The 14911-nt window shown below is 37.7% G+C and overlaps 1 protein-coding gene across 1 annotated transcript in view; it reads right to left on the reverse strand.

Moving 5' to 3' along the window:
* The window catches only part of LOC140494699 (potassium/sodium hyperpolarization-activated cyclic nucleotide-gated channel 2-like), a 126223-nt gene that overhangs the window by 18910 nt on the left and 92402 nt on the right, over window positions 1-14911 (reverse strand). Inside the window, exons 5-7 of the mRNA XM_072594190.1 lie at window positions 13903-14049; window positions 10094-10334; window positions 6298-6462 (exon numbers count right to left, since the gene is read on the reverse strand). Of these exons, the coding sequence (XP_072450291.1) occupies window positions 6298-6462; window positions 10094-10334; window positions 13903-14049 (553 nt within the window). The remainder of the gene's footprint in view (window positions 1-6297; window positions 6463-10093; window positions 10335-13902; window positions 14050-14911) is intronic.

The following is a 14911-nucleotide window of genomic DNA, read 5'->3' on the forward strand; positions in this document are numbered from 1 at the left end:
TCAAATGCATTTAGGAGAAATGTCACATCTCTCTGTGACACTGCATTTGGCTAGCGTGCTGGGATTGATGGCATAGCCTGGAAACAAATGAAACACATCATCATGACACTTTGTGTCAAAGAGGCCTCAATTTTTAACAGTTTTATATTACTTTTCAAATGACCGCTGCTTGCTTAATATATATCCTGCAACATACCCTGTAACGATGGTTCCCCATCTATCATTAATCAATATTTTGCAGAGTACCACCAGTAATAAGAGAGAGTCCCTCACTGAAACTTTCTTGACTGCTACAAAACATGTTCTAATCTGAGAACCTGACCAAAATATTGAAAAAATGATGATAATGACAAATATCACAGGGAAAATGAACAATTGTGGCAGCCCATCATAGAATAGATATATGAAGCAAGAATATAAAGTAGGCTTAGAGTGAGCAGCATCCACTCAAACTATTTCACTTTGTCATCAATCCACATGAAAGGCATGAGATGAGTGTTCCTTGAATTGCAAGATTATTTTTGTGACATTTCAAACATCAAGCCTAATATTACTAATCAGAAATGACTCTAACCACCAATCCATCACTGGATCTGGAAATTGTTATGTTCTGTCTCCCACTTAGAAATCCATGTGAAATAATGACTTATAATGAGTCATTATTTCACGTAGTTCCCCCTTCAATCAAAGTGTTAAGATGGAGCAAATCACCAGGATATCAAGTACCTAAATTGCTCTGTCTTTTTCCTATAACTGCATTTTGCATTCTTTAAATCATTTTTTTCAGTCATGTCTCCCTTTGGAGCACTGCACTTCAGTCTTAGAGGGGTGTGTTTCTAAGTCTCAATCCAGTACAGCAGCAGAAAAAAAAAGAGGCTGATATTCCAGTGCAGTACTGAGAAAGTGTTTGCCCTGCTGGAGGTGATGTTTTTTAGATGGGATGTTAAATTGCCCTCTCCAGTAGATATAAAAAAAATGTCATAGCACCATTTTGAGGATGAACAAGAGAATTCTTGATCCTTATTATCCTTTTTATAGTTATCCCTCAAATCAACATCTCAAATCAAAGCAGATAATTGGCCAACTTCATATCTCAGTATTTGAGGCCTGCAGTGTGCAAATTGGCTGCTGCATTTCTAACATTACAATGTTAACTACACTTCAAAAAAGTACTTACTTAATTGTAAAATACTTTGAGTTTTCTGTGATCATGAAAGGTGCTATATGGCTGCAGGCCTTTTTATTCCAAATGTATTTGCTCCATATCTAACATCATCCTGTGTATTTCTTATTTCAATACTTATTTTTACTTCCAATCGTAGGTCCATTCTTCATATTCAGGTTTGGAAAATGTGGTACATTTGTGAATAGGTGTAATGATTATAAAATCACAGTTTAGCTTGAGATTTTGAACAGCAGATGGTTTAAAAGGAACGATTAATTTAAAAAAAAATTAAGGTTAGCATTGACTGCCAGGAAGTGAATTACATCAGACAAATTCCACAAAGCTCCTGGAGGTTTGTGTTATACTCAAAAACATTTGCTGGCTTCTATTTGATAAATGGATTCAGATGCCTTTTGACAAATTATTTCATTAGATTATTAAGCCTACAAGTGGCATAGTTAACAAAAAACAAAAGGAAACAAAGAATTGGATTAATTATTCAGATGCAGAACAAATACATTAAATCAAAGAAACACGTAAAGGATGGCAGAACTGGTCATAGTTGGGAACTCCAGGATGTCAATATAATCCAGGACCAACATTTCGGCAGTAAATGGTTACTGCTCAAGCAACCTTGGCTCAGAGTTTATGAACAACAGACATTGCAACAAATCTGGGAGGGGGTACATTACTTTGTTCTAGGAGGTGACCACATCCGACAGGGTAGGGACTTTTGATGTGGTCAGTGGTCAGGGAAAGAAGGGTGTGACTGCAAATGAAGCAGGAGAGGAGGAACAGAGGACAGGAAGACAGGACCCTGAGAATGATCTGACAGGTTTGATGTTTTTGCTGCTTGCTTGGATAAGCAGGAGGGCTGCAGGGTGGATGAGCTAGGCACCATGGCACAGGAAGAAGCGCCCTACTCAAAACATTGACTCTCTTGCTCCTTGGATGCTTCCTGACCTGCTATGCCTTTTCTAGCACCATATTTTATCAACTATGGCACAGGAAGCCATTCAAAACAGAAATGTGTGGTAGTAGAAGACATTATAGCGAGGGGGATAAAGACAATCCTGTTCAATGAAGAGCGTGAGTGCAGAAAGCTATTTTTCCCACCCTATTGCCAGCATTTGGGACATCAGGTCAGGGCTGGACAGGGGTTTGGGGTGGTCATGCTCCACGTAGATGCTAATGACATTGCCAGAACAAAGAAGGAGGCTCTGTTCACAATATGAGGAGCTAGGGACAAAATTAAAAATACAGAATCTCAAGGATGATAATGTCTGCATTATTACCTGAGCCACTTGCCAATCGACAGAGGGCACATAAGATTATTGAAATGAATAGCTGGTTCACCAGTTCAAAGGCATCAGTACTATGGAATGTGGGGACTGTGCTGAAACTAGTGTTCTAGCGAACCATAAAACTGGAGAGGTAGACAGGGCCTTAAATGAAACAATGTGAGTGAGGGATGAAACTTGGTAAATGGAGCAAATCAAGGGATAGCGTTCTGATGGAGGGTGATTGAACTTAAAATGTTAACTCTGTTTTCTCTGCAGGTGTTACAGACCTGCTAAGTTTCTCCAATACTTTCAATCTTTGTTTCAGATCTCCAGCATTCACAGTTTTTTGTTTTATTTTTGCTCTATATCTGTATGTGCATAGCTTCATAAAAATGTAAAATAATTGTTAGTTCAGAGGAACCTCGATTATCCGGCATTCGATTATCCGAATATCGGATTACCAGCAAGATCACAAGGCCCTGATGCTTGGCTAAACTACATTATCTGGCACTCAATTAGCCGGAATTCGATTAACCAAATGAAATGCTCCCTGCACGTATCCTTTGGATAATCAAGATTCCTCTGTATATATTTATATAAATAAATATGATCTGATGGTATTAGGAGATGTATGATGGCAACGATTGGGTTCTGAATATTGGACATTAAACAGTTTAAGGCATTCAAGTAGAATATTGGTATAATAATTAAAAAATACCTTGATTCAGATCAGATATAAAATCAGTTTGGGTGGAAATGAGGAAAAGTAGGGAAATAAGTCACCAGTAGGAGTAGTCTAAATGTCTCCTAACAGCAACCTGAAAGTAGGACCAGGTATATGAGAAAAGAAACATTAGATGCTTGTAATAAAAGGGATGGCAGTAATCATCAGGGATTTCAGTCTGCATATAAACTGGAAAAAATCAGATTGGCAAGAGTAGACTGGTTGAGGAGTTCATTAAATGGTTTCAAGAGAGCTTCTTAAAGTAACACATTCTTCAATCCAAACAGAAAGCAGGTTATATTAAATATAACATTACAGGATTAATTCATTGCCTTGGAGTAAAGGCATCCCTGGGTAACATCAATCACAATATGATTGAATTTTACATTCAGCTTGAAACTGAGAACAGAGGGTCTAAAACCAGTATTTTAAATTTAAATACAAGCAGCTTTGTAGGCATGAAAGTTGAGCTAGCTGACATGAACTGGATACTGGACTAGGGGATAGATCAATAGAGAAGCAGTGGAAGACACTGATGGGATTTTTCAGAATACTCAGAAAATAGTATATTCCTGCAATAAAGAGAAATTCTAAAGGGAAGACCCCCGCCATCCATGGTTAGATCAAGAAGTTAAAAAGAGCTTCACAATTAAGAAAAAAGAACAACTGGGCAAAGATGAGTGGTAGGTCAGATGATTGTTCAGAATAGAAGAATGGCAAAGAATGATGAAAAGATTCATCAGGAGAAAAAAAATTAGAAAGAGAGGAAGCTAGCTAGAAATGTAAAACTGGACAGCAAAGTTTCTGAAAGTATACAAAAGGAAAAAAGCAAGTGTTGGTCTGGAGAATTAAATAAAGAAATAGCAGAAAAAGTAAACAAATATTTTGCTTCTGTCATCACTTCAGAGGCTACAAAAAACATTTCCATAATTTGTATAAATTAGGAGATGAAAGGGTGAGAGGAATTGGGCAAAATTACCTTCACAAGGGAACTGTACTGTGCAACTGATGGAGCTGCAAGTTGACAAGCCCTTAGGTCGTGAAAGACTTCATTCCAGGGTCTTAAAAGGCATGTCCTATAAATTAGTAGATGCGTTCATGCAAATTTTCCAAAATTGGCTTATTTTGAAACGGTTCCATCAACTTATTGGAGCTTTTTGAAGGAGTAACATATGCTGTGGATAAAGTGGAGTTTGCAGCTCCATTGAACTTGGATTTCCAGAAGGCTTTGACCATGTGCCACGTAAAAGGTTATTGCTCAAAGTAAGAGCTCATGGTTTATGGCATAACATGCTAGCATAGACACAAAATTGGCTGGCTGGTTGAAGGCCGAAAGTATAATGAAGTAAGTCTTTGTCTAATTAACAGAATGCTATAAATAAAATCCTGCAGAGGTCTGTGATGGGGCCTCAGTTAATTGTATAATCTATACCAATAATTTAGACAAAGGTAACAAAGACATGGTATCTAAAGGAGGATGCAGACAGATATAGAAATGTTGAGTAAGTGGGCAGAAGTCCAGCAGATGGAGTATAATGTGGGAAAATGTGAAGTTCACTTTGACTGGAAGAATGAAAAAGCAGAAAGTTTTGAATCTAGGTGTTCTTGTGCTCAATCACAAAATGTTAGTATGCAAATGTAGCAAGTGATAAGGCAACTAATGGAATGATATCTTTTATGATGAGAGGAATTGAATATAAAAGTGAGGGTGTTATGTTGCTGTTATACATTGCATTTGTAAGACCACATCTCAAAGACTATGTATAGCCTATTGGAGAGGGGGAATACAAATGTGTTGGAGCAGGTCAGAAGATACATTGATACCTCAAATTAGCAAGTTCTCTGAAGAAAGCTTGGACAGAATAGGCATGTTTGCACTGGGCTTTAGAAGAGTGTGGCAGTAACTTGACTGAATAGTACACAATGGGCTTGATAAGGTGGATATGCAAAGGATATTTCCTAGTGTGGCTGAGTCCAGAACTCAGGGGCAATGTTTATCCATTGGACACAGGTGAAGCAAAATGCTTTCTCTCAAGAGGGTGTGCAATTTTAAAACTTCCTGCCTTATAAGGTGACAGAAGTGGAGTAACTGCAGTATTTTTAAACAGAGGCCCATAAATTATTGTTAGGCAAGGGAGTCAAACGTTATGGGGGATAAATGGGATTGTGGAGTTTGAAAGTCAAATGAGTCAGCCATGATCTCATTGAATGATGGAGCAGGTACAAGGGACTGAATGGCCTACAACTGCTCATAATTTGTGTGCATATCTGATAATGGAAAAATACATTATTGACGATTAGTGTGAAATTCAAAAGTGGTCTTTCAAATGAAGAATAAAAGAAAAGCAATCATTGGTTCTGCAAACTTTGACTTGATTGTTCTCAGTTACGTGATAACTCATTTCAGGAGTGGAAAATCAATAGAGTGGTGTAAAAGACAGTAATAATATGTTGGAAAACCCCTGTTAACAATCCTTTGTTTGTGAAGGGATTAAAATTTATAAATTAATGTAATCAGGCCAAATATATTCTCCTTACATTGTAAATTACTGATCTTGTCTAGTTAGTGATTCATTCTTTACCCTCAGAAACAGATAGATTTAGAGGGTCAATTAGTAATGAAAACAGTCTGGAAAACAGCAAACCTTATGTAATATTTCATCAGCTAATCAGTGAATATCACTATTTAGTTTTCCATGCTCTCTTTTATTTTTATGAAAAAATAATTCAACTAATAAATGTTTTACATTTATTCACAGTTTATATTGCATGAACTACCAGAATATTCAGTACCAAAGTAATTACATGGTGCTTCTATCATGCAGAATAATACTCAATGTTATGCAATACTTAATAATGTACATCATTCAATAATTTATTGAAAAATGATGTGGTATAAGAGGATTACTTCTTTGTAATGAATTGTAGTTTATCTATGACAGGCTGTCTGTTGCTAGGATACATACAATTTTGAAGCACATAGCTCCGAACACATATCTAACTGCACCAAGTAATTACTAATCTTTTGCTACAGTATGGAATAAATTTCTGCACTTTCAGGGAGAATTATATTTGGAAAATAGAAGAGAGGATGTTTAGTAGTGTTATAAGGACACTATGCATACCTATTCTATCCAGTCTGTCGATGGCCACAGTCTCAAAGGCTCTTCGCATCATGGGGTATTCTTCCAATACTTCATTAAAATGATCCACAGAGAGAGAATACAGACGACAGTAGGTATCAGCACGCACACTGGCAGTTCGCCTGCCTCTTGTCAATAAACAGATTTCTGCAAATTAGAATAGAAAATTGTAAGCTAATCACAGTTGTCGCTTGCAGATTTCACCATAACCTATCCATTGCTTAAATCTATGTTATGAGAAGGGTATAACAATATATTACTTTTTGTAATGGCACCATTGTCTTTGAATTAGATTACTTACAGTGTGGAAACAGGCCCTTCGGCCCAACAAGCCCATACTGACCCTCCGAAGAGCAACCCACCCAGATCCATTCCCCTACATTTACCCCTTCACCTAACACTACGGGCAATTTAGCATGGCCAATTCACCTAAACTGCACATCTTTGGACTGTGGGAGGAAACCCACACAGACATGGGGAGAATGTGCAAACTTCCGAGGTGGGAATTGAACCTGGGTCTCTGGTGCTGTAAGGCAGTAGTGATCTCAGGAAGTGAGGCAGTAGTGATCTCAGGAACAGGAATGAATCACGTAGCTCCTTGAGCTTTTTCCATCATGCAATGTGACCATCTCTGATCTGTACATAAAGCCCATCTGGTTCTGATAAAGGAGAAGGAATTTGAAAGGAATAGTTTCTGCATTTGTAATGGTGACATCATGTGCTAGTTGCTTGCAGGTTTACACCAAATGTAGACAGTTTTCTTTACTAAATTATCTCTCTTTAGCCATTAGTAACAACCCTACAAAAGTACTTTACTTCTGGCACCATTGTGACAGATCTGATTTTTTGCTCCCAAAATTCATTGGCCAAATAATGGTCTGTAAATGTTTCAACATTGACAGGATTCTCTATCCTAGTGAAAGAATTGCTGGATTATTTTCAGCACTGATAGATAAAGGACAGGAAAGCTTCTTACATTTGATTTCCAATGACGCTTCAAGAATTGATTCCAATGCATACACTGATTGACATAGCATGTGGGTGTTGATATAACTGTTTGCAACTAATTATGTTTGTTGACATGCAATTTTTTTAATTCAAAGATTACTGCTGAAAAAGGACAACCATGTCAAAGCATTTTGCAGAATACCAATTTATGGAGAAAACAACATAGATCTGTATTAGAGAAGTGTGCAAATTGGTTGGCAAGTGGACTCTGATTGGTAGAAGAAATGGAGAATACACCAATTAGGTGGTGATTGACAGTTAACTGTCAAACAATTTTAAAGACCCACTGAATAGAATAAAATCCCTACAGTGTGGAAACAGGCCATTCAACCCAATAAGTCTACAATGAACCTCTAAACAGCATCCCATCCAGACTCACTCCCCTACTCTATCCCTGCATTTCCCATGGCTAATTATAGATATTATGGGCAATTTAGTATGGCCAATCCAACTAACATGCACATCTTTGGACTGTGGGAGGAAACTGGATCACCCAGTGGAAGCCCATGCAGATTAGGGAGAATTTGTAAACTCCACACAGTTGCCCAAGCGCAGGATCAAACTCAGGTCCCTGGATCTGTGAGGCAACAGTGCTAACCACAGTGCCACAATGCCACCCTTCTTATCTGATTGGGCAAAGTAGTGACATGTAAAATGAACTTGAGAATCTTGTCACTGGCTTTATGTTGTAACAGGTGCAATGTATATACATATTCTTTCTGTACGTGCATTAAAAAAAAGGTAACTTCTAGTATACACGTGCATCACAGTGAGAGGCCAACTGATAACACAGCAAGTGTTTCCATTTGCTGGAAAGAACTTAACCTGGTGCCATCAGTACAAGATGTCAATAATAAACTCAGTACAGGATTTGGGGGGGTACCTCCTCCACTGAAGAGTGGGTAGAATGTGGAAATCTCAACCACAGGAAGAGCTGAAGTTAACATTTGAGACTAAGCTAGACAGACATGAGTGATAGGGTTAGACAGAGTCGAGAAGAGAAATGTTTGAAGAATAGATACTAGCATGAACCTTGTGGGTGGAATGGCTGTTGCACTATTGTCAATATTTTGTGAAACAGGTGAGGAATTATTATTTGCCTGAATACAGAAAAGAATATTCTTTTTTTAAATGGTGGAAATCAACGAAACAGTGGTATTCCTGTTCTTTGTACTAAAGCTTTAACTTTACCTTGCAAAAAGATGATGAAATCTTAGTCTAGTTGGAACTCAAGCTCAAGTCAGCAAGATGGTGACTTCAAATAATCAATAACCATCAATAGTTGAAACTAAACATTTAATCATTTATCTTTTGAATTTGAAGATGGGATTTATCAGGCGGGCTGTGAGAAGATTTCTGGAAATAGCTCACAATTATAGATTAGTATTCCTCAGCTACACCAAAGTCATGAACAAACGATTCAGCACAGTGGAAGTGGAGCAATGAGTTGGCTTGGGACCACTTGCAACCAAGCTGCAACCAGTGCCAAGTCAAAAGAGAAAGATTATCGAGTACAAGCAGACAGAACACGGATAGCAACCACTTTTGCACTGAATCATTTTGGGCATGCATCACTGCCCCAGTCATGTGATTCATTTACTTGTCATTGCTGGCTTGTGACACCAACAAAAGTCAAGCTAATGTTTTGAAGCATTGGCATTTTTAGAAACACAAAAACCCATGTCTTAACACCTTAATAACCAAAAGTGAATGCTTTTCACAAATGCTTTTGCAAGTACTGCTGAATGTGTTGTGCTAAATTACTTTTGAAAGATTTTGACCTCTTTTGGACTCAGATTAGGTTTATTTTAAGCAATATTTTTATCCTAACTGACACCTTCAGTTGTCAAAACAATTATTTTCAAAGCACTTTAGGCAGAATCTGCTGAAAGTACCTGCAGACACAGTTATCAAAGCCCACATTGGGCCTCTCATTTAGCAGTTAATTGACAGGGTGCTGAAAAGGATGTGATTATCTTTCCAGCAGTAATTCACCCAATTATTACCCCTCTCTCTACATCCAGGGAAGGGAAAATTCACCCCTTCAAATACCAACATTGACATCGTTCTGTTTGAGTAAATGACTAATGTCTATATATTAAATTAGCATTTTATCATTTGGCATTTGGTTGTTTATCTAGTAGTGGATTATCTATTCAAAATCCATCAAAAATGGAAATGTCACTATTTGGTCTTTCACTGTCAATAAAACAAAAAAACAACAGATTTTATTTACGTCTTCACCAGCTAAACACACAAAAATCCAAGAGGTTCTGTCAAACCTCTGTCAGATTTTCCTTCTTGTGCTTTGCCTAGAAGCACTAAGGCTGTTAAAATGAAAATCTAATCCACATTAAGGGCTTTTCAAAAACCATTTTTGTTGCTGTTGAGAAGCAACAGAAGTATCTATATGGGTGTTTTGTTATCTAGTAAGTGGGGAAAGATTTTGTTTAAAAAACTTCAAAGGAATTATACGATGATTATTGTGCTTTCATTGTGAAGGAAGTCCACACTTTTCCCAAGTGACCCAGTGAAGAGTTCACTAACAGTAAATGATGAAAAAGCAACAGGGTAAATTATAAACAAAAATTGATGAGCTATTGGGTTAGAGCCACCATGTGGTATAGTCATTGAGCAACAGTGGAACATTGCCTGTAGAACACCAATTCTCATCAGAATGTAACCAGGGCTAAAACATTGCATTGTCACACCACAGGCAGGCAATTCATGTGGTAGCCCCAATATGCAAGAATTAAGTTCAGTGACAAACCTCCAAAGTATGAGCCATCTGATAGTTTCATTTCCTTGTTGCCCTTTGTGTGGACACTAACCACTCCATGCTGGATAAAATACATCTTTTTTCCAATCGTCCCCTCTCGGATGATGTAATCTCCAGGTTGGAACACTTCAAACTTCAGCTTGGTCAGCATTGCTGTCACAAAAATTGGGTCCGCATTGGCAAAAAGTGGCATAGAGGCTACCAGTTTCCTGCAGTTAAAATTCACTATTTCCTAGATGTAAAAATAAAGTACAAGTAAGCCTTATTGCTCCCATCATGAGTAGTGGCAATTGAATCAAATGATATTGTGTCTGCTCTACCACAGAAATAACATGAACACAGACAATTATCCCACTGGCAAAAGACCTATTCCATATTTGATGTTCTACATAATTTGTGTTACAGTTCCCTGAGGCATCACTGGTCTCCACATCCAGCAACAATCCTTATTAGTCTATGCTATTTTAGAGATAGTCAGTGGTCCACAGTTTAGCACATTAAAGTTTACGCACAAGTATTAAGACACATCTTTTTTTTCAGATGCATGGTCCAATTTTTCAAACAACCATCACTTTCATTTAAACCGGGCAATGTAAATTTGTTTTCCTGAATGCATGACAAAGTCTTTACTCAGTCACATATAATCCTTTATATTTTTTCCAGAGTTTTGCCTCTGCAAAATGTGTGCATCTGCATGAATTGATTTCCATTAACACTGGCCAGTTTTCTCATGGGCACACTCAGAGGAAAATCTCAAAGTTAAAATTCATGCTTTGACTCCACTCTGGTCGTGGTACAGTAATCAGAGACTTGCCATGCAGAAAACCGATGGCACAACACTGTGTCGATGCCTTGGCATGGTCATTTGGCTGATCATGAACCACAACACCTGACAACTAAATATTTTTAGAGTCATACAGCACAGAAACATACCCTTAAGTCCAACTTGTCAATGTCAAGCAAATTTTCCAAACTAAACTAGCCCCACTTAGCTGCATTTGGTCCATATCCCTTCAAACCTTTCCTATTCATTAACCTATCCAAATGTCTTTTAAATGTTGTAACTGTACTTGCATCTACCAACTCCTCTGGCAGTTCATTCCACTTATGAACCACTCTTTGTGAAAAGGTCTCTTTTAAATCTTTGCCCTCTTGCCCCCTAGTTTTAAACTCCCCCACCCTAGAGATAAGAACTTTGCTATTCACCTAATCTATGCTCTCATGATTTTACAAACCTCTTAAGGTCACTCCTTTATCACCTACACTCCAGTGAAAAAAATCCCAGCCTCTCCTTAAAACTCAAACTATCAGTCCTGGCAACATCCTGGTAGATCTTTTCTGAACCTTTTCCAATTTAATAATATCCTTCCTATAGCAGGGCGACCAGAACTATACACAGTACTCTAAAAAAGGCCTCACCAATGTCCTGTACAACGATGTCCCAACTCTTTTACTCAATGGTCTGAGCAATGATGGCCAATGTGCTAAATGCCTTCTTAATCACCTTGTCTACCAGTGACCCAACTTTCATAAAGCTATGTACCTGAACACCTTGGTCTCTCTGTTTGACAACACCACCCAGGGTTTTATCATTAACTGTATTAAGTCCTGTCCTTGTTTGTTTTACAAAAAAGAAATACCTTGCATTTAGCCAACTTAAAACTCCATCTGCCACTCCTCAGCCTATTGGCCCAAATGACCTAAATTCTTTTGTAATCTTAGAAAACCTCTTCACTGTCCACTATACTACCAATTTTGGTATCATGTGCAAATTTACTATCCATGCTTCCTAAATGCTCATCCAAATCATTTGTATAAATGACAAACAAAAGTGGGCCTAGCACTGATCTCTATGGAACACTGCTGGTCTCAGGCCTCCAGTCCGAGGAACAACTCTCCACTACCACCCTCTGTCTCCTACTGTCAACCCAATTTTGTATCCAATTGGCAAGATGTCCCTGAATCCCATGTGATCGAACTTTGCTAATCAGTCTACCATGCAAAACCTTGTCAAAGGCTTTACTAAAGTTCATGTAGACAACGTCTACTGCTCTGTCCTCATCAATCTTTTTGGTTATGTCCTCAATAAACTCAATCAAGTTTGAGAGACACACTTTCCCATGCACAAAGCCATGCTGACTATCGCTAATCAGTCCCTGCCTCTCCAAGTGCATGAAAATCTCCCAGAATCCCCTCCAAGAACTAACCCACTATCGATTTCAAATTCACAGATACCAGGCTTCTCCTTACGGTCTTTCTTAAATAAAGACACAGCATTAGCTACCTACCAGTGTTGTGGCACCTCACCTGTAGCTACAGATGGTACAAATAGCTCTCCTAGGGTCCTACAATTTCCCACAAAGTCCTGGGATTCACTTGATCAAGTGCCAGAGATTTATCCACCTTTATGTTATTGAGCCCTCCAGCACTACTCTTCTGTAATGTGGACTATTTTCCAGACATCAGCATTTATTTCCCCAAGCTCTAGCCTCCATGTCTTTCTCGACAGTAAAAACTGACACAAGATATTCAGTTAGAATCTCTCACATATCCTACAGTTCCACACATAGATTACCTTGTTGATCTTTAAGGGCCCCTATTCACTCGCTCGTTGGTCTTTTGCTCTTCATGCACCTGCAGAATCTCTTTGGTTTGTCCTTAATCTTATTTGCCAAGGTTACGTCATATCCTCTTTTTGCCCTCCTGATTTCACTCTTATGTCTGCCTCTACATCCCTTATACTCTTCAAGAGATTCACTTGATCCCAGTTGTCTATACCTAACATAAGCCTCCTACTTATTCTTAACCAGAGTCTCAATATCTTTCTTCATCCATTGCTTCCTACCCTTACCAGCCTTACTCTTCACTCAACTAACTTCAGTTTTGGCGTTTGACCTGCGGAAACATCTGAATATGTTCACAGCAAACTTAAGTATAATTAGGAATAATAATGGCATATATTGTCATGCAAATTATACATCCACATCTTTTCTTCCTCTCCATTGCAATTAAATCTATCTAGGATGTACGGAGGTGACACTCATGTGAATTAATTAATGTCGATTTTCCAAATATGTTATTTTTAATTAGTTCATTAATTATGCAATCAAATCTATCTTATTATTTTGGGTTGTAGTGGAGGTTTGCTCATGCAAATACTAAAGTTTGAATATCTACTAGTTAAACAGAAAATAGAAAATAAAGAAAATATATAGCAACTCAATAATTATGGAGACAGAAAATTAGGTTAACAGCATGTTTTTTTTCATAAGCACTTCACCATGCTTGCAATTCCACAATTTTCTTGTTCCCAGCAATTCCAAGCATTCACCTCTCATTTGTTATTACTTTATTTTTTCCAAGAATGTTATTTTATCCCTTCCTTATTATAATTGTGTGCTGGCTAACTCAGTTGTGTTAATACTGGATTGTGAACTAACAAGTCCTACTCAGAATCTGGCAGGGTTGACTCAGTTTTTCACCCAGTCAAGATGGATAAGAATAGTATTGCATTGTGGAAGGTTACAGAGAACAGGGGGCCCCAGGGATTTAGCACAGGTCTTATTAAATTATGACAAGAGCTATCTTAGAATACTCCTGACTGTCAGCAGGAGAAATGAACAGCAGCATTGCCTCATTTAGAACCTGGCACTGTCAAGGCAAGTTTCTTTCTCAACTTATTCACAGATTGGTCTCTAAAGTGAATCTTACAATATTCAATTGAGTGTCTTAACGGATTACAATAGCAAGATGACCCTTAATTTTTTACAATGTACAGATGCTTATAAATTTCAACTTACCTCTCTAAGTGGTTCATTTAGCTCTCCCAGGATATTGTCCTCATCAAACATTTTCCCCTGGTAACGATGTTCATAATAGTCATGAATCTTCTGCCGGAAGTCAGCAGGTAACTTGTGAAAAGACATGTACTGCTCCACTTGCTTGTACTGTACAGAAAGAAAGCCTGTCATTGGATACAGCATAGTTTCAGTCAAATAGAAAATAGCGCTAATTGGCAATGTAAAGTTACTGAGTATGAAACACTCTTACTGGGGACAGGCATGTATCAAATCAGGAACAAAGATGATCTTATGACAGAAATGATTTGTTAATAACCCATTTGTTAATAACTTGAAGAACATAAGTCGAAGTCATAATTCAATACCAATACCAAACAATAATACATATATGCATGTATGCCTGTATTGTGTTAGCACATACAGAATGGAAGATTGTGAAACATTCATATTTAAGCATTTAGAGTAATTCATCATAATTCACTTCTAATTTATTTTGCATTTGTGTACAGAAGTTCATTTTCCAAGGAGCTGTCAAAGATTAAAATATCTATGCTAAAATTGTGGAAGCCGCTTCCTAAGCACATGATATATCTACCTCAAAAGGTTCAAACAGTTCAATGAGGTAGCTCACTATCACCATCTCAAGGACAATTAGGGATTGACCATAAGTGCTCGCCTAATCAGTGATGTACCTATAGTGAAAGAATAATTTTAAAAAATTGACTAGAGCAGTCAACATTTAGTCCATTGCTATATTTCTGATACAAATTTCACAATATCAAATCTTAAGGCATCTAAAATTCACCACGGCATGATTTCATCTAAATGATCATGCTAGTATTTCCAAAATGTTGCGTTTTCCAAATGAAGCAAGATTACCACCAACACAATAATGCTATCATCCTCTGATAATCTCATAAAATAAAATAAAACAAAGGTGTCTTGACGAACTCCATGTCATTAGTGAGGGTTCTCACCCACAAGGAATGCCCAAATAATTATGATTTCC

The sequence above is a fragment of the Chiloscyllium punctatum genome, chromosome 24 (genome assembly GCF_047496795.1).
Source record: "Chiloscyllium punctatum isolate Juve2018m chromosome 24, sChiPun1.3, whole genome shotgun sequence".
NCBI classification, from domain to species: Eukaryota; Metazoa; Chordata; class Chondrichthyes; order Orectolobiformes; family Hemiscylliidae; genus Chiloscyllium; species Chiloscyllium punctatum.